Source organism: Vigna umbellata, chromosome 8, assembly GCF_029865625.1.
Source record: "Vigna umbellata cultivar VRB3 chromosome 8, Vumbellata_1.0, whole genome shotgun sequence".
Classification (NCBI taxonomy): domain Eukaryota; kingdom Viridiplantae; phylum Streptophyta; class Magnoliopsida; order Fabales; family Fabaceae; genus Vigna; species Vigna umbellata.
Genome location: NC_142172.1, coordinates 17046057 through 17066378, shown reverse-complemented (window position 1 = coordinate 17066378; position 20322 = coordinate 17046057). Strand labels below are relative to the sequence as shown.

Sequence of the window (20322 nt, the reverse complement as noted above, 5' to 3'; positions counted from 1 at the left end):
AATAAATTAAATAATTATTAAATTTTAAATAAAAATCAAAATTTTAAAAACTTGTTTATCAGATGTTAAAATCCGTAAAATATGTTAACATTTTTGTTAATTATTAAAATATGATTTATATTTTTATAATAGTTTTATTAAAAAAATTAAAATAAGAGTAATAATAATGAAAATAAAAATAACATTTAAAATCACATTTAATATATTTAAATATATTAGATTATATTAAAATATTAAATTAAAATTAATATATATTTAAGTTTAAAAAAAACAAAATTATGAAAAATTTGTAAATTGGATATAGACCTCCAATAAGTTATCTTACGGATATCTATATCCGATGAATAATTGGGTTTAAAAAATAATTTTATTTAATTTTTAATAATTATTTAGTTTAATTTAATATTTTAATATAATTAAATGTATTTATTTATTTTATTTAATATAATTTTATTTGATATTCGATTATTTTTAAAATTTTGGTTTTAGTTAAATTTTAATAATTATTTAATTAAATTTAACAATTTAATATATTTAAATATAATATTTAATTAATTTTATTTTTATTTTAATTATTCTAACTTTATATTTTTAATATAACTATTACTATAATATAAATTATATTTTAATAGTTATTAAAATATAAAATTATATTAAATAATATTTGAATTTTAAATTTAATTATTATTTATGTTAATTTTAACAAGAAAAAGAAAAAAACAAAAAGATATTCATTAAAGTTGAAATTGAAATTTTTTAAATAATTGAAGATGCAGATAACGATGAATTGTTACGAGATAGAAGAAGGGAATGGAATTGCATAATCAGATATTGGAGATGTAGGAGTGGCAGAAAGAGCGACCCTCTTCTGAACTACCTTGGCCTTCTGCTGGTTGAGTTCTTTTATCACATTTTTCATCTTCTCACAATCTAGAGTTAAATCGTCATTATTTTTTTGAAGTGTACGGCCAGTCTCAACTGCGCGCTTCTCAATCTCACGGGCCTCAGACAGTTCGGCGGCCATAACCTCTTGTTTCTTTTCGCAGTCGGCGTGAGCAATAATCATCTCATTCAACTTAGCGTTCAACTCAGAATTTATCTTTAACGCTTTATCCAAATCGAACTGCGCGATAGACAAATTTTCCTTCAACTGTTCGGCTCTACCCTCTGCAGTCTCAGCTTCCGTCGTCTCTTGATTGGACATCATCCTCACCAAGTCTTTCTCGCCACCACCTCAAAATTATCATATGCAATTCAGGTCAAACAAAAAAGAACATCAAAACTGTTGATGAAGTTCAAAAGAAAGAAGTTATAAAGAATACATATCCACTGTCTATAATAAATTATTCTACAAACAACGTAATTTATGGTTTACCATATCTGAGTTCAGCCTTCAAATCGCATTCTTTAAAATCTTCTTTTACTTTCTCCAACCTTCTTGCTATTTCTAGATTTACCTTTGCTTCAATCAACTTTGTCATCAAAGTCTTTGCTTCCATCTCTAAGATAGTCACATTCTTTTCCAACCTTTTCATCTCAAGAACTCTATCAACACGAGGTTTCAGCCATGACAAATCGAATCCACATATCTCAAGTTCTTCCCACAAAGTTTGGAGATGATTACAAGCATCATCATCCATGTCTCTCATCTTTTTAGTGTTGAGAAAATGAAGAACTCTACCAAGTGCTGTAAAAGCCCATTCAGTAAATCTTTGACTTCTCCTCTTCTTAGTATCAATGAGTGAGGGATATAATGAACAAACTTCTTCCAATAAAGGAATAAAATCTTTCTCTACTTTTCCTATACCTCTAAAATCCACCACCTCACCAAATGATGAGATTGAAATCATTTCCTTGGGAGAAATAGTCTCAATGCTTTCAACCATTTTATTGTCCATGTTTCTCACTATTTCATCAATTTGTTTCTAATGCTCTAACAAACCAATATATCAGCTTCAATTATACAAGTATGATTTATAATGAACTGCGACTAGAGTTCCAAAGTTCACCCAGATATGATTGCGTATTGAGAAAAGTTCATTGGATTGCGTATCTTACGAACTATGGCCTTGGTAGAAGCAGTTTATTGGATTTTGTATTGAGAAAAGTTTTGGAAGTTGTGTTTAATTATTCAATCCTCTTTTCCCATATGCTGGAAATTGAACCACACCAGGATAATCGTAAAAGTCACAAATTTTAATAATTCTACTTAATGTAGTATTTAAGAAAAGTTATTCATTTTCTTGGATGAAATATTGATATCAATATTTTTCTTTTTTCTGTTTTAACATAATTAAGTTTTGGAAGTTGTGTTTAATTATTCAATCCTCTTTTCCAATACGCTGGAAATTGAACCACACCAGGATAATAGTAAAAGTCACAAATTTTAATAATTCTATTTAATGTAGTATTTAAGAAAAGTTATTCATTTTCTTGGATGAAATATTGATATCAATATTATGATAATTAACATAATAATAATAATAATAATAATAATAATAATAATAATAATAATAATAATAATAATAATAATAATAATAATAATGTTTTGGATGGAGTTGAAGTCTCGTATACAAAGCATTAGTGTTGTTATGAAGAACGAATGGAGTCTCTAATTGTTGTGGATATATCAAAGGCATATTTACTCCCTCGTCCAAAGATATATTTACAATCATGTCTGACGTATTAATTATTAATAAATGATTTTTATCACTTTAATTAATTTTTAATTAATGATTATTATTTTATCAATTAGTTACCGTTTTTGATCGTGGGTTATTTCATTGTTATTCTTATTAATTGTTCATATTAGTTATCAATTAATTAAATTAATTATCGTTATTAACAAGTTGATCTTGTTAGATAGTCGACCTTATGGTCCTTGACTGAATGGTAATCATACAGTACAGATAATAATATACCTGATATACTGTATTATATAGATATATGGTATCAAAATATATCATGACGTAATCAAAGTATTCAAATTTGTTCAAATATATTATTTATATATGAATATTTGCATTAAAATATCTTTATGATCATTTTATGTTAAAAAATGGGTCTTCTTAGATTATATTAGTTAGAAAGTTTAATGTGTTGGATTTGTGCAATTTTTCTTTTCTAGCTTTATAAACTTGTATATTTATATATAATAAGTTGTTTTGTTAGAAATTTAATTTTATGTTTATAAATTAATTGAAAATGTAAAATTTGAAGAGCAACTATAATAATTTTCATTTAAATTCTGAAGTATTTGTAAAATAAACACAATTAGATTATTAGGGACCTAATTAAAATTATAAAAGATTGGCAAAGGATTAAATTGGATTTATTAAAAAATATTCAAGGACCATGCTGCAAATACAAAAATTAAATTAAGTACCAATTTGTAATTTTAAGATATTTTAGAAACTTGTATGTAACATGATTTTTTTTTTTCAAAAAATAAAAACTCAATTTTGTTCTTGAAAGATGTAGACTACATTTTTAAGTTAATAGGAAAATCGATTATAAGTAATAAAAAGACTAGGGGTTACATTATTCGCTTTGAAATATGGAATTCTCTCATATTTTTATTCTTTAAAAACACTTTAGAAAATTAAAAGGAAAAAGATATTTAATTTTTTTTAGTTTAATGTTAGATTATTACCTATATCGATACAAATAATACTGAGGAATCATTCTTTTTCTTTATCAACAATATAAACATGGATGATAAATAGACTTTTATATATATATTGCGAACTTGTCCCAAAAGTTGTTGCAAAATATCCAATTATCCTGTATATGTATTTATATATTTGTAGTAGACGTTTTAAATTAACTAAAAGGACAAGAATGTGTACCTATATACTTGACCGTTCCACATCTCCATATTCTTCCTTTTTTAAATAGTTGAAACACTTTATTTATTCAATCATTTGTTTGGAAACATATACAATTTGTGCTATTTTAACTAGCAAAAACACATAAACTTATACATTTGTATTCACATTTTATTACATTTAAATAATATAATTTTAAAAGTATATATATAATTTTAAAACAAAGTATTAAATAGATTTGACTTAAGAGATAATATATTATCTCTTAAATAAAAATGATAAATATTCCAAATTTAATATAAAATATAAATCCCTCAAGATAGGGGCGAACCTGCTTAGAAAACAGACGCTGAGCTACAGGCGCTTACATTTTCTAAGCACTTGATTAAATTTATTCACATTACTTTATAAACGAAAACAAATTAATATTATTTACTTTTTTCTTCTTGTCATCACCTAAAACATATTGGTTTAACAATTAATATAATATTAAAAAACATCAATTAATAATTTAAGAAAGTAATATAGTAAATAATCAATTGAAATGAATAGTTATGTTCAATACCTGTATAATTCATTATTATATTTATATTTATGGAGATTTGAGTTTTAAAACTTTCCTGAACTGTGAACTTCTCCAAAATTGATTTAAAAGACACAAGTGTTTTAAATTTCTTTACTCTTTTTTAACCTAAAAGAAACTACTACGATTTAAGAATTTGGGGATTCAATAATAAGATAAGAATTTACAGAACAATACTAAGAAAACGATTTTGGATGCATTTCATCGTCTGTAATATAAAACAATATTCAATTAACATAACATTGACAATTAATAAAAGTATTAACAACCAAATGTATGAAAATCAGTGCCACAATAGTTGAATCACAAATAATATATTACAATATTTTAAGACTAAAAAAGAGAGAAAAGTGATGCAAAAGGCATACGAAAATTTGAAATATAAAAAGGTAGATTTACAATATAACTGAAATGAATATTCATCCTTTCAACTCCTGTGTAATTCATTATTATATTTAAGTTTTAAAAACTCCTATATTTATTATAAGATTTGGGTTTTAAACCTGAACTTTAAACTTCTCAAAAAAATTGATTTAAAAGGCAGAAGTATTTTAAATTTCTTCATTCTATTGTTAACATAATACAAAGTTCTGAGATTTTTTTAGAATTTATGAATTCAAAGAGCCATTTGTCTTAATAACTTTGCTTCTCACTACAATTTACTAATATCATTTACGATATATTTCATAATTTGTAATGAAAGCATGTTCAATTAACATAATAAAATATGTGTTTATATATAGACCACTAATAGAAGTATTGACAGACAATCACTCTCGTTAACTGAGATTAGTATGACAGTAACCGTTCAATTTCATGAATAACACAAGAAATATACTATGCATCATAAAATAAACACAGAACCTTTAAATATTAATTTCATTCTATGATTCTGTTTAATGAAGATTAGATACATAGGAGCTATTAAACACAGAATGACTATAAGTATACTAGAGAATAAAGTTATCATATGCTATTCATGGTTTCCATAATTCAGCATCCAAATCACATCCTACAAAACCTTTTTTGTTTTCAGCAACTCTCTTCTTATTTCTAGATTTACCTCTGTTTCAATCATCTTTGTTCTCAAAATCTTTGCTTCCATCTCTAAAATAGCAACCTCCTCCTCCAAAGAACTCACATTCTCCTCCAACCTTTTCACAACAAGAACTTTTTCAACACAAGTTTTCATACTCAAGGCAGATTGTACTTGAGGTTTCAGCCATGACAAATCAAATCCACATGTTTCAAGTTCTTCCCATAAAGTTTGGAGATGATTGCAAGCATCATCGTCCATATCTCTCACTTTGTTCGTGTTGAGAAAATAAAGAACTCTACCCAAAGCTGTAAAAGCCCATTCAGTAAATCTTTGACTTCTCTTCTTGCTATCAATAAGTAGTGAGGTAAGTGAGGGATATCTTGAACAAACTTCTTCCAATAGAGGAATAAAATCTTTCTCTACTTTTCCTATGCCCCTAAAATCCACCACCTCACCAAATGATGGGGTTAAAATCATTTCCTTGGGTGATTGATCAACCTGTTTCTCATGCTCTAACATACGAACCAATATATGAGCTTCAATTATACAAGTATCATTTACAATGAACCCGCGACTAGAATCCCAAAGTTCATCCAAAGATATGTAAGAAGGGAATCCCCAGTCATCATCCATTGAACTGAACGTGTGGCTAGTTTCTGACACATTTAAACATCAAGAGTTAGTTGTGTATAGAGGTTAAAACAAAATCATACGATCCTCAAATAAATACATATAACTTCAAGCAAATATAAATATTATTTCTATAGAGTATAAAAATAGTAGATGAGTGAAGGTGGATCCTTTTTGTTGCTTCCTTTACCCAATCTAATAGAACACACTAATATTTGATCATGTCTACTTCTCAAGTAAAATGGTTTCTACTTACAAAATTTCCACCAAACCATTTGGGATAATATGTAGTACATGCCAATAAGAGTGACAAACAAGTAAAGGTTGGATTTTGAGGTATTAAGGAAAAACTTACAGATAGAAAAAGGTAAAGGGGTCATTAGAAGCTATATGATGTGATTCTTTCAGGAATTTAAAACACGTCCAAAGGAGAGTCTTCATGTGAAATTATGAAATTGCTAGCAGGAAAACAGTTTCATTCGCCTAAGAAAATAATATCCAAATATCAACATGAGAGATAAGGATGAAATATACCTTTGATTATAGATTCATTTTGAGCTGATTATAATCAGAACGAGTTTGAAATTTGCATATTTTCCCAGTACACAGTACACAGTAACTTAATGAGAAAAACAGATAAAATAATAAAAGGAACATGTACAGTACACAGTAACTTAATCAAGCACCATGTGTGGCCATCGAGAGAAAACGTATCCGAGTACAATTTATTGGAGTCCAACATGGAAAAGATCCTAATGGTCCATGTAAAGTTCATAAACAAACCAATACTTATATCCTGATTCTCCATTTCAATGACTTGTAAGCTTCAAACGTAGCACTGACAAAAACAAATAATATTGATTTTCACTTAAGAAAATCAAACGATTGAGTATCCATGAGAAACAAACATCTTTATGGTTGAGTTCACAAAGAACTTCAATAAAATCACACTCATAAAATTCTTACAAATTTCCGTGTCAGAACCATTAAAAACGCACCCAAAACCCCTCTGAACTCAACCATAAAGATGAGCGGACGCCAGGTGTCAAGCAACGAGGATTCGAAAATCAGATAGTGGAATGCAGGTGTCAGCAGATGAGCGGACGTCCGTTTTAAGCAAAACTGAGTTTTTTTGAAAGTTACGTCACACTCTCTGCATGCACCTTCTTCTCCGAAAACCCTGATCTTTCATTTTCTCCTCCTTCTCTCTAAAAGCTCTCCCTTCTTTCTACCAAAACTCAATCTTTCTCTACTCCGATCTCCATTCAGGCACCGTAGGAGCACTTCCGGCGTCCCAAGCTTCAGTTTGAACTGATTGGTTTCGAATTCTGAACGGGTAAGTTCTTCTTGTCCTTAGCCGTTCGTTCTTGTACACATGCAAACCGAGTTCTGGTTGCATGAGTTCTTAGTTTCATTCTGAACCATTTTGGTCTGTTGTTTGATTTTGGTTCGAAGAGTCGTTGAGCGTTGAGGGTAGAAGGAATCGTAGTTCGGCGAACTGAATTTTCGGTCTGTAGGACGTTCGTTCACGCTCAGAGGTAAGGGAAGCTTATTTAATTTAATTTGTATGTTTACTGTGCTGCATGGACGTTCTTTGAGTTGCAGTGAAGCATGATTTTTGTGATATTTGACTATATGATATAGGATGATTATTATGTTCTTATGTATGAGGAATATGAAATGTGCTATGATATGAATGTATGAAAATATGAAGTTATATGTTGAGAAATGACTTTGAATGTAAATGAATTCTGAATATGAAATTTCCCTATGATAATTTGCAAAGTCGTTGCCAATGGGTTTCACCCTACCACACTCACGAGGTTAGTCTGTTACCACTCGCCTTGGGCCATACTGAAAGCACCCGAGACTAGGACCTCCTGCTACTCCTCACGACATGGATCAATCCTCTCTACTTGAGAATGAAAGACCATTGGAATTTCAGGATAACCCCCAAGACTAAGCTCCTGCATCCATTCTAAACTTACTTGAATCTCAACTAGAGATTTCACTTTGAATCACAACATAGGGCACCACCGTGTCTCCTCTCCTTGAGGATCATGGAATTACGTCCATTAACCACACTTGAACTTTACACTTTTAAATACAACATACATCAATCACCACGGATATTACATGATACAACTTCAACTTACTTCATACAACACTAATTGTTCATTTAAAACAACTTAAGATCACAAGAGAAATGAACTAGAACTGAACCTCTCGCACAGCGACCTAACTCGCCTTGCGAGATCCTTAGACAGAGACCAACTCCTTTTAACTTCTTGCATAACGACTAAACTTGCTATGTGAATAAACTGTGAAATGTATCAGACCCTAACCCCTCACATAGCGTCCTAGCTCGCTATGCGAGAACCTCAGACAGAGACTCAGACTTCCTAAACACTCGTAGAGCGAGACCCACTCGTTGTTCGAATAAAAATAATAGTGGTTCCAGACCCCAACTAGTCGCATAACGATTTGATTCGTTATGCGGATTGACAAACAGAGAGCAATCCTCTCAATTCACTCGCATAGTGCACCCATCGCTATGCGAGTGCGTTGGCAGAAAGCACCTCGCCAAGGTGACTCGCTATGTGAATCCATTCGCACACGCACAGCGAGTCTGCATAATCTGCAGAACGAAATTCTGCAGAATTATGCAACTCAACCACTTCTTAACAATTCCACTCAACTTTCCCAACTTCTAACACTCCTAATTCGTTGTATATGCTTAATTAGACTTGACTAAGTGATTCTAGACCTTCCTAGCCTCAATATAAAGTGTTTATGCATCAAATCCTACTCTAAAACCTCAATTTCATCAACTTAGAGATCCAAATCCTAATTTACCACTTGGAACCTGATTTTAACTAGTTTGATGACTCAAACAAGTCACAAATGACCTATCTAAACTACCCCAGCAGCCTCTAACAGCACTTGACCTCTAATACTCAAATTCACTACCTCACTTCCTTTAAATTGACTCTAAACAAGCTCAAACCACTTCACTTCATACCTCATCACTACCACAACAAATTACTCACATTAACTACCTCCAACTTGCACAATTACATCACTTAGATTCATCCAAAACAATTCATCAACAACACATTACCGTTTCATAATTTCACCGTTTCAACACATTCAATTCACATTATCCTAAAACTAACAATTTAGTCCTAAGCAGTAAAATACTACCACATTCAACATATATACAAGTCATAAAACAATTTAATACAGTAGCTAGCTCCCCTTACCTCAGAGATTCCAGTCTCGCTCACAAAATTACACCGACAATTGACTTGCAACGCAAGGAAACTCAACAGAAACCTACAATTCACCAATTGGTGATAGAGAACAACACTTAGAACCTAAATTGAGCTAGAAAATGGAAGGAAGAACGGTTAACCACATGCGATACAGAATCGTTGCATGCTCACAGTCCAATGAAGAACAAATAACAGTGGAAACCACTTACTAACTGAAGAACACGAAATTGATCGGTCAATACCGAAGCCCTCAACGCCAAGATCGCCTAGGCACCTCCTGATCGTCGAACAGAAAACTCAGCAGAGAGATCGTAGAGAGAAGTTAGAGAACTCCGAGGAATAGAGTTCTAGAGAGATGAAGTGTGTTCTTAGAATAATGAGAAGTGTTTATAAAATACTATTTATATTATAAGATTATTTTAATTTAAAATAATCCGTCTCATTATTTTAACACAACTATCTGCTCTATAACACTCTATTTTTTCTATCTTTACATAAATAAATTATAATTTAGTAACATGAAATTATATTTAAATTTAATATTTTTTGTAATATAAGTTACTACAAAGTTGTATGATTTGATAGTTGTTAATATTATATATAATTATAAAAATTATTATAAGAAAAATAAAAATAATTTTTAAGATGAAAATAAATTATATTATTATTATTATAATATGTTTATTATTAGTATTGTTATTATGTTTTCATGGCCCAGACTGCGAGCGAACTTCACCGTATTGCGAGGAGTCTCAATTACCTTCTCTTTGGACATTCTGAGCTTGTACTCCATGTGAAGGGTGTTGCTCCCTCCACCTCCACAGCCTTCTCCCTCCACCTCCCCAATTATCTTTAATTCCAATTATATCCTTAAAGTTAAAATTTTTTATTTTTATTATTTTAATATTTTAATATTTAAATATAAACTAATATAAATATACATTATTAAAATACATTAAAAAGATATTCAAAAATAATAAATCAAAATATTAAAATATCTAATAAAATAATAACAGAAACATAAAATTAAAACAAAGCTTAAACGGATGACATCCTTCAACGGATGTCAACATCCGTTTAAGGCGAAACGGATGTCGACATCCGTTTTGCCTTAAACGGATGTTGACATCCGTTGAAGGATGTCATCTTCGTTTTCATTTTACGTTTTAGAGTTAAATGATTATTGGAAAGATTATTGGAAGGATTATTGGAAGGGTTTAGGGTTTAGGATTATTGGAAGGATTATGACTACGTACCTGGAGAGGAACCACGACAAGCACATTATACCACAAACGCACTGCACCACGTACTGCACCGAAAGCAAGAGAAAGATTGCTTGATAATTCTTTTCACGATCACTGAGCTTTGCAGAAAAATATTTTACTCATACAAGGAACTACGTAGGTTATCAGTGAAATATGTTATAAACGAGTAAATTAAAAAACAATAATTCTAAAAATAAAATTTTACTGAGGGGCAAAATAGTAAAGGGGAGATGGAGAGAGAAGGCTGTGGTGGTGGAGGGAGCAACACCCCATGTGAATCGCGCTGGTGGAATTGAAGGTGTGAGCCCTGGGCCTCTTCGCGTGCTTAACCGCATCCCAGGCTCTTCGAATGTCCTTCTCGTTGCAGCGCGAGAGACCGCAAATGACTGGAAGTTAACCGTCGTCACATTATTTTTTATTATATTTTAAAAAAAATATATCTCGGATATTCAGCGCACACTTACATAATCAATAATCTCAAGACTCTGTTTCTCCGTAATTTTGTTTGATTGATCTCAAACTATCATATTACATTTAAATCAAAGTTCTATTTAACATAACTATATCTTTGAATATAATAAAATAAGTATTTATAGAACAATATTACGAAACCATTTAGGATACCTTTCATGAAATATAAAACAATATTCAATAGCATAAAAAAATAATTTTATATATATATATTAACCATTAATATGAGTGAGATAACAGTTGAAATTCATGAACAACACAGAATATAAAATACATCATAAAGTAAACAACTAAATTAATCCTTAAATACCGATCTTCGTTTGGGTTTAATTCCATTCCAATCTTCCTAAACGTTGTTTTCATCAGAATCATGGTAACAACAAACGCAGTTGATAATTCAAATCATCCACTTCCGCATAAAAAGCGTCTCTCTCATCGACTAACTTAACCTTCTCTTGGATGAGCTCGGTATTCTGTGCGACAAGTTCTTCAATCACTTTTTTCATATTCTGACATTTTAGAGATAGATCGTCGTTATTTTTTCGAAGTTTACGACAAGCTTCAATTGCGCGCTTCTCGGTCACACGGGTCTCAGACAGTCGAGTAGCCTTATCCTCTTGTTTCTTCTCACAGTCGGCCTGAGCAATGGTCATCTCATGTAGCTTAGCGTTCAACTCCAAATTAACCTGTAACGCCTTGTCCATTTTTTCCTTCAACTGTTCGAACCTACCCTCCACGGCGGTCTCAGTAACACTTAGGGTTAACAGCGCCGCTTGGGTGTTCATCTGAAAGGCAGCTTCCAGCATCTCTTGATAAGACATCCTCCTCACCAAGTCTTTCTCGCCATCGTCTCAAAATTATCAAAAAAATCATATATTGATGATTAGGAGAACATCTAAAGTTGAAAAAAAAAACATGTACACTATCAATAATAAATTATTCCACAAACAATAAAATCATAAATTATGGTTTACCGTATTCACATTCTGTAAGGTCTTCTTTTTCTTTTCCTAACTGTCTTCTTTTTGTTTCTAGATTTATCTTTGCTTCAATTATCTTTGTCCTCAAAATCTTTGCTTCCATATCTAAAATAGCCACATTCTCCTTCAACCTTTTTACCTCAAAAACTCTCTCAACACGAGGTTTCAGCCATGACAAATCGAATCCACATGTCTCAAGTTCCTCCCACAAAGATTGAAGATGATTGCAAAGATCATCGTCCATGTCTATCACCTTTTTAAAGTTGAGAAAATGAAGAACTCTACCAAGTGCGGTAAAAGCCCATTCAGTAAATCTTTGACTTCTCTTCTTCTTAATATCCATAAGTAAGGGATATTGTGAACAAACTTCTTCCAATAGAGGAATAAAATCTTTCTCTACTTTTCCTATGTCCCTAAAATCCACCACCTCACCAAATGATGAGGTTGAAATCATTTCCTTGGAGGAGATATGAACCAATATATGAGCTTCAATTACACAAGTATCATTTACAATGAACCCGCGACTAGAGTGCCAAAGTTCACCCAAAGATATGGAAGATGGAAAACCCCACTTGCCCTGCTTTGAGTTGAAGGTGTGGCTGCAATCTGACAAATTCATACAACAACAGTAAGTTGTGTATCGAATTTAAAACAAACTCATACTATCCTTATATATATATATATATATATATATATATATATATATATATATATATATATATATATTCAAGCAGGATAAAACTATTATTTGTATAGTGATAAGAATAGTAGATGAGTGAGAGTGGAAGTATTTTGTTGCAGTCTTTACCCAACCTAATAAAACTTTGTAATATTTTATGTAAAATGGTTTCCACTTACAAATTTCTACCAAACCATTTGGGATAATATGTAGTACATGCCAAAAAGAGTGACAAACAAGTAAAGGTTGAATTTTGAAGTATTAAGAAAAAACTTATGGATAGGAAAAAAGTAAAGGGGTAATTAAAAGCTAAATAATTTGATTCTTCGAGGAATTTAAAAAGACATCAAAGGAGAGTCTTCATGTGAAATTATGAAATTGCTAACGGGAAAACAGTTTCATTCGCCAAAGAAAATAATATCCATGAGAGATATGTGAGAAATATACCTTTTATTATATTTCTTTTGTGATTGAGCTGATTAATCAGAATGACTCTGAAATTTGCAAACTTTTCCCATCCATGAGGCATGGTAGCAACACCAGCATCCAAAAAAATTGACAAATCCTCTTTTTGAATGATAAGAATCCTCCTAAAAGCAGTGACCAAACTTATAAGAAAAACGGATGAAATAATAGAAAGAGAAAGATGTAGAGTAGACAGTAATTTAATGACGCACCATATGTGGCCATCAAGAGAAAAGGCATCCGAGTAGAATTCCTGGGAGTCTAACGTGGAGAAGTTCGTAATGGTCCATGTAAACTTCCCATACATTTCAACATTTGTATTCGGATTCTCCATTTAAATAACTTCTAAGCTTCAACTGCAGCACTGACAAAAACAATATTGATTTTCACCTCAAAGGATTGGGTATTCATGAGAAATAGAGATCTTGAATAAAATCACACGTATAAAATAAGTATTGTCACGTGTCAATATATCATAACGCAAACCAAAATGAAATAGCTAATTGGCAGTACAGTTAGCCTCAAAGATAGCTATAAAATACACAACTATGGATATAATAACTGCACAAAATGAGTGCCACAAACCCACCACTTACCGCAACAATAGGAACTTCCAAAGTTAAAGAGATTGTGATAACGTGCGATGCGAGCCAGTGAACGTTTTGAACTCCAACGAAACTTACTTATAAATAAAAATCTTATTTTTAATTAAAAATATATATATTTATTCTTAAACTAAAAGAAGTTGTTTACATAAATCATTCTTTACAATTTAGAAAATTGAAGTAATAATTTTACTTTTATGAAATTCTTACGAACTTGGGCCTTAGTAGACGCCGTTTATTGGATTGGGTACTGAGAAAAGTTTTGAAAGTTGTTTTTACATTATCACACCAGGATAACTGTAAAAGTCACAAATTTTAATAACTCTGCTTAATGTAGTGTTTAAGAAAAGTTTATTCATTTTCTTGGATGAAATATTGATATCAGTATTTTTCTTTTTTCTGTTTCAGTTTTTTTTAACCTATTCTTGTTTTTTAAAATAAGTTTAGTAGGGTTTAAATTATATATAGAATTTTGTAACAAATATAAAATAATATTATAATTAATAGTCATTTATCATTCAACTGTCTACCCTTAATGTATCCTTAATATCATTGTATATTAACTATAGAATTTCACAATGCTATATTTTTAATCTAAGAAATAAGACGATGGTACAATATAATAGTATGTTATTCATAAAAAAAACAATAAAGTACGGTTAGGATTTAATATTTGTTATGATCTTATTAGGATTTAAGATCTTGTTAGGATTTAATATTTTGTTTGTTATTATTTATGTTTGGTATTATTTTGTTGATATAACTGATAGATTATATAGAATTATAATTAATTTTGTTATAATCTTAATGTATAAATATCTGTATCTGCATTATGCAGATTTGGAATAATACACAAACTATTTTTGTTTCTCTATTTTTCTTTCTCTGCATTGCAATCTCAATACTTGGTTTGAACGATGATTCTCATTATTTAAGAAGTATAAATATCTAAATAAAGGACTCGAAACTTAATTAAAAAAATACACATGTAATAAAAGATAAATATTAATGTTGGTAGTAAATACTTTAACCAAACACTAGTTTTTGGGGGAAAAATTTGTTCATGAGAAAATTTTCCTTATATGTAGAGTAGTTTAAAATAAAGAATTTATTCATGTGCACTCAAAAATTATTAATTAATTCTTGTTTAAGAATTACTTTTATGTCAAGGGCTGAAATACAGTAGACATGAGACTCTCAACAACCAAAAACAAGTTATAAGTCAATGTTGCAATATTATTGTAGTGTATGTGTTGTAACAAGTTATTCATGTACAATTTTTTTTTAATTTTATTTATCTAGGTAGATTATCAGGAAATTTATTTTCCAATCTAGACCCTTTTACAATTTTAAAGAGGTCAATTTTTTTATCATGTTTTTGTTTGAAGAATCAAACTTTTAACAGCATTTTTATTATTACTGGGATATGAAACATAGACATTCACACAAGTGTCAAGATATGGGTAAATTGGAGGATATGATATTGAGAGTTGGAATACAAAGAAGATTTATCTGTAAAAGATTTTTCAACGCTTAAGTCAGTAAAATAGTTTGAATTGAGTAAAATGAGGTGAATATGAAAGATTGTATTTCTTTATGAAATACCATGCGTATTTATAGGGTATACGGATCCTAGGATTTATGTGAAAAAAACATACAATATCGAGATGATATAAATTAATATCAAAATTAAAGTTGTTTGGTGGCTTCAACCTAATCTGACTCACCACGGGTTAGTCACTTACTGAGTCACCCCAATCAAATTCATTTATTAGTGAGTCGAAAAAATTTAAACCTAATCCAACTCATTACGAGTTTGTGATTAATTATAAGGTTCAACAAGCTTATTGTCGATGTTTCTCACTAATTCATCAAATTGTTTCTCATGACTTATGAACCGATATCTGAACTTCAATTATACAACTATCATTCACGATGAACCAGAGCCGTAAATTTCACACAAATTTTGATTCAAAATATCCCACCTTGAATTGAAGTTGTGACTAAGTTCTGACAAATTCATACTCAAAAGTCAGTTGTGCATCGAGTTTAAATCAAAATAATATGATTAAGTCTTAGTGTGAAATTTACCTTTTATTATATTCCTTCTGTGTTTAGCTGATCAATTAGAATGAATTTTAAATTTGTAAATTTCCTATGAGGAATAGTAGGAACACCATATTCCAAATAAACTAACCAACAGTAAACATAATTTCCATTGGAAAGATTTGAATCCTCCTAAAAACAGATGAAATAATAGAAAGAAGAAAATGTACAGTACACAGTAATTTAATTAAGCAGCCTATGTGTTCATAAAGAGAAAACGTATCCTAGTATATGTAGTCTATATGGGTCCATGTAAACTTCTGAAACACTTTAAACTTTGTACTATGATGATTTTTTTTTTCACATAACACAGGTTGTATTTTAAATTACTGGATAGAATATTGTTCATATTTATTCAAGTATCACACTTTTTTCTTAGGTTAAAATTCGGAAATCAAATTCCAATTTATATTTTAATTTTTTTTTATAAACATATGTTAGAATTCGGTTATTTATAATTTGATTTATAATTTTTTTACAAATGTAAGTTAAAATTCGATTTTTGGAAAATTGAATTCTAACTTTTATTTTTTAAGCATTTATAACAAAGCAAAAACAATCATAGGGAGTGTTAGTAAAATTGAACTTTCTGTACAAATGACCCTTAGGTATATGGTAATCGATTATAGTATTCTTCTAATCGATTTTAGGAACCACAATTCTAGCATTAAAGTCCACATCCCATTATGAGAAATAATTAGTTATTTACTAGTTTTAATGTTTGATGTACACATAATATCAACCATGTTTTCAAACTTTGTTAGATATAATGTCAACCATGTTTTAAACTTTGTTATGCAAAACGATTATGTTAAAATTAAAGAAAATGTTTTAGATGTCAATTACTTCGTCTTCGTCCTTGTTAATTAATTATTGTATCTTGGGTCAAAAAATGGAAAATTTTTACAAAAACAAAGTAACAATCATCATGTGAAGTTATTATTCTAAATGAAGAGTATAGTTGAATTTTTTTATACAAATGACTCTTAATCCTCTGATAATGATTCTTAGGATACTTATAATCGATTACATGAACCTTGTAATCGATTACCAAGGGCATGAGAACCATTTGTATAAGAAGTTAAACTATACTCTCTAACTGGAACAATAACACTTTCCATGATGGTTTTTGTTCTATTTTTGTAAAAGTTTTCCATTTTTTATGAGTGAGTCAATTCAATGCTACTGGGTGTGTTTCTTGCACCAATAATTCGAAATTAGGCCATTGATTTCTTTAAAAAAAATTATTTAAGTTGTTTCCTCTAAGAAGTGAGACGCAATGACCATTGTTCTTTCTTTGAAGGCCTGATAAAAGATTTAAAATATAGGTTTAATGTCTCAATAGATCCCTATTTTTGTTCAGAATTTGAAATAGGTACTTTTATTTTTTGGCGTCCCAATTAGGTCCTTATTTTTGTTAATTTGATGCAAATAAATCATTTCCGTCAATTTCATCAAACGGCGTTAATGAATGTGTGACGTGGCCTTACACGTGTCAATACTGTCCTCAGGCCACGTCACACATTCATTAACACCGTTTGATGAAATTGACGGAAAAGATTTATTTGCATCAAATTAACAAAAATAAGGACCCAATTGAGACGCCAAAAAATAAAGGGACCTATTTCAAATTCTGAACAAAAATAGGGACCTATTGAGACATTAAACCTAAAATATAAGTCAGGTTTCCTTATTTCAATATATTTTTCCTATAATTGTTTAAAAACCTACGTTTGTAAAAAAGATTAAAATATTAATTAAAATTCAATTTTTCAGAAAACGAATTTTGACTTAGAAAACAGTGTACTACTTGTGTAAATATAAAGTATGGTATTCTCGTAATTTAATACAATGCTATGTCAGAAAAAAAAAATCTTATTCTGATTCTCCATTTCAGTAACTTCTAAGTTTCAACCGTAGCACCGACAAAAACAGCCAATATTTGATTTTCACTTAGAAAGATCAAACGATGGAGTATTCATGAAGCAAACATCTTGGATGGTAGTGTTCACAAAGAACATAATTAAAATCACACTGATAAAATTCTTACAAACTTTTGAGAACAGTTTTGAAAGTTGTTTTTACATTATTGAATTATGTAAATTTATACGTATGAAAATTGAAGTAATGATTTTAACCTTTACGCAATTCTTATGAATTTCGGCCTTGGTAGACGCAGTTTATTGGATTGCGTGTTGAGAAAATATTTGGAAGTTGATTTTACATTATTCATGTTCTCCAATATTCTGGAAATTGAACTACAGCATGATAACTGTAAAAGTCACCAATTTTAATAACTCTACTTAACGAAGTCTTTCAGAAAAGTTTACTCATTTAAAATAAGTTTAGTCGTGTATTAAATTATATATAGAATTTTTTAATATAAAATAATATTATAATTAATGTAGACAATAAGAGTCATTTATCATTCAACTGTAAGATTTCACTTTAATCAAAGAAATAACACTATGTAACAAGATAATAGTATATTATTCATAAAAAAATAAAGTACGAAGTATATAATTAAAGGACTCAAAATTTAAGGTAACGAGAAAACACTAGTTTTTGGGGAAAACTTTATGTTCCTGAGAAAATTTTCAAATAGGTAGAGTATCTTAAAAAGGAGAATTTATTGATGTGCTCTCAATTTATTAATTAATTCTTGATTAAGAAATATTTTTATGTCAAGGGATGAAATCGAATAGACAGAGACTCTTTTAACAACCAAAAACAAGTTTATAAGTTATTGCCACGATATTATCGTAGTCTATGTGTTGTAAGAATTTATATAACAAAAACCATTTTGGATACATTAATATAAAACGATATTCAATTAGCATAAAAAAGATACCGAGGGACTAACCTGTTCCGACGTGTTTTTCTTCCTTTCAAAAATTGGGGTCGATTGAGTTGCTTAACTTTCTTCTGTCTGAATTGGGTTGACTTCCATTGTCTTCGTGTTCCAATGTAAAAGATACTCAGCGTGAATTTAAGTTAGACGTGAATTTGAAGAATCTTGGTTCTTAATTGAGTATTTAGTGAACGTTATCACTATGGAATATTTGGGTGTCGTGAGTTAAACGTATCTGGCTTGGGACCATGACTCTATTTATAAGTTGTCTCATGAACCTTAACTTGACATAAGCCCAATAAAATATAAAGAGAATAAAATATAAACAAATTATTTAAAAATTTGGTTGGCTATTTATAATCTGCTTATCAATATATTTTTACTTAATTATTTTATCATCTGCTCGACTATTGTTCCAATAACTTAAACGCTGGTCAATTGCAGCCCAATTTTTGACCTGATTAACTATAACAGATGAACCAAACGGTCTTGAGAGAATGAATCAAATGGTGCCAAATGTTAACCGTTTCACTAGATACCATATATTTGATAATTAATAAAAATATTAACCACCCAGTGTTAATGAAGATGAATGGGGATAACAGTTGAAACACTTAATTTCCGATCTTCATTTGTTGTTGTATAATTCCATTCCAATCTTCATAAATGTTAACAACCCAGCCAACCATCGAGTTCGGCAGAAAGACCGTTCCTCTCCCTCACTAACACAGCCTTCTCTTGGATGAGCTTGTTATTATGTGCGATAAGTTCTTTCATCACTTTTTTCATATTCTCACATTCTAAAGTCTCACACAGTCGGGTAGCCACATCCACTTGTTTCTTCTCGCAGTCTGCATGAGCAATGGTCAGATCCTGTACCTTAATGTTCAATTTAGAATTAACTTTTAACGCTTCGTCCAAATCGGACTGCACGATAGCCAATTTTTCCTTCTAGTGCTCGACTTTATCCTTAACTGTCTCAGTAGCACGTAGGTTAACGGAGCCGTCAGGGCGCTTATCTCAGGCATCTTCCAACGCCTGATGGGACATCCTCCTCACCAAGTCTTTCAAACAAGTTCATCATAAAAAATCATATTAATGATTAAGAGAACATCAAACTTAAAAAGAATACATGTTCACTACCTATAACAAATTATTCTATAAACAAATAATCATGAATTATGATTTACCACATCTCAGTTCAACATCCAAATCACATTCTTCAAAACATGTCAAGTTCTTCCCATAAAATTTGGAGATGATTGTCTCTGATCTTTTTAGTGTTGAGAAAATGAAGAACTCTACCAAAGTGCGGTAAACGACCATTGGGAAATATTTGACTTCTCTTCTTCCTAATATCAACAAGTGAAGGATATAGTGAACAAACTTCTTCCAACAAAGGAATAAAATCTTTCTCAACTTTTCCTATACCCCTAAAATCCACCACCTTATCCAATGATGATATTGAAATCATTTCTTTGGAAGAAAGACTCTGAATGCTTTCAACAATTTTGTTGTCCATATTTCTCACTAATTCATCAATTTG

The 20322-nt window shown here is 30.2% G+C and overlaps 2 protein-coding genes and 1 pseudogene across 2 annotated transcripts; all 3 read right to left on the bottom strand.

Moving 5' to 3' along the window:
- Positions 1–740: 740 nt before the first annotated feature.
- Positions 741–1923, bottom strand: LOC148194140 (uncharacterized). Its single transcript, XM_088097892.1, has 2 exons — positions 1376–1923; positions 741–1233 (listed from the first exon to the last, which is right to left on the bottom strand). The coding sequence occupies exons 1-2, from the start codon at positions 1896–1898 to the stop codon at positions 791–793; spliced, it is 966 nt and encodes a 321-aa protein (XP_087954018.1). The 5' UTR covers positions 1899–1923; the 3' UTR covers positions 741–790.
- Positions 1924–5387: 3464 nt separating this feature from the next.
- LOC124843218 (MATH domain and coiled-coil domain-containing protein At3g58200-like) lies at positions 5388–6887 on the bottom strand (annotated as a pseudogene).
- Positions 6888–12053: 5166 nt separating this feature from the next.
- LOC148194139 (MATH domain and coiled-coil domain-containing protein At3g58250-like) lies at positions 12054–13548 on the bottom strand. Its single transcript, XM_088097128.1, has 3 exons — positions 13427–13548; positions 13197–13339; positions 12054–12676 (listed from the first exon to the last, which is right to left on the bottom strand). The coding sequence occupies exons 1-3, from the start codon at positions 13546–13548 to the stop codon at positions 12054–12056; spliced, it is 888 nt and encodes a 295-aa protein (XP_087953254.1).
- Positions 13549–20322: the final 6774 nt, after the last annotated feature.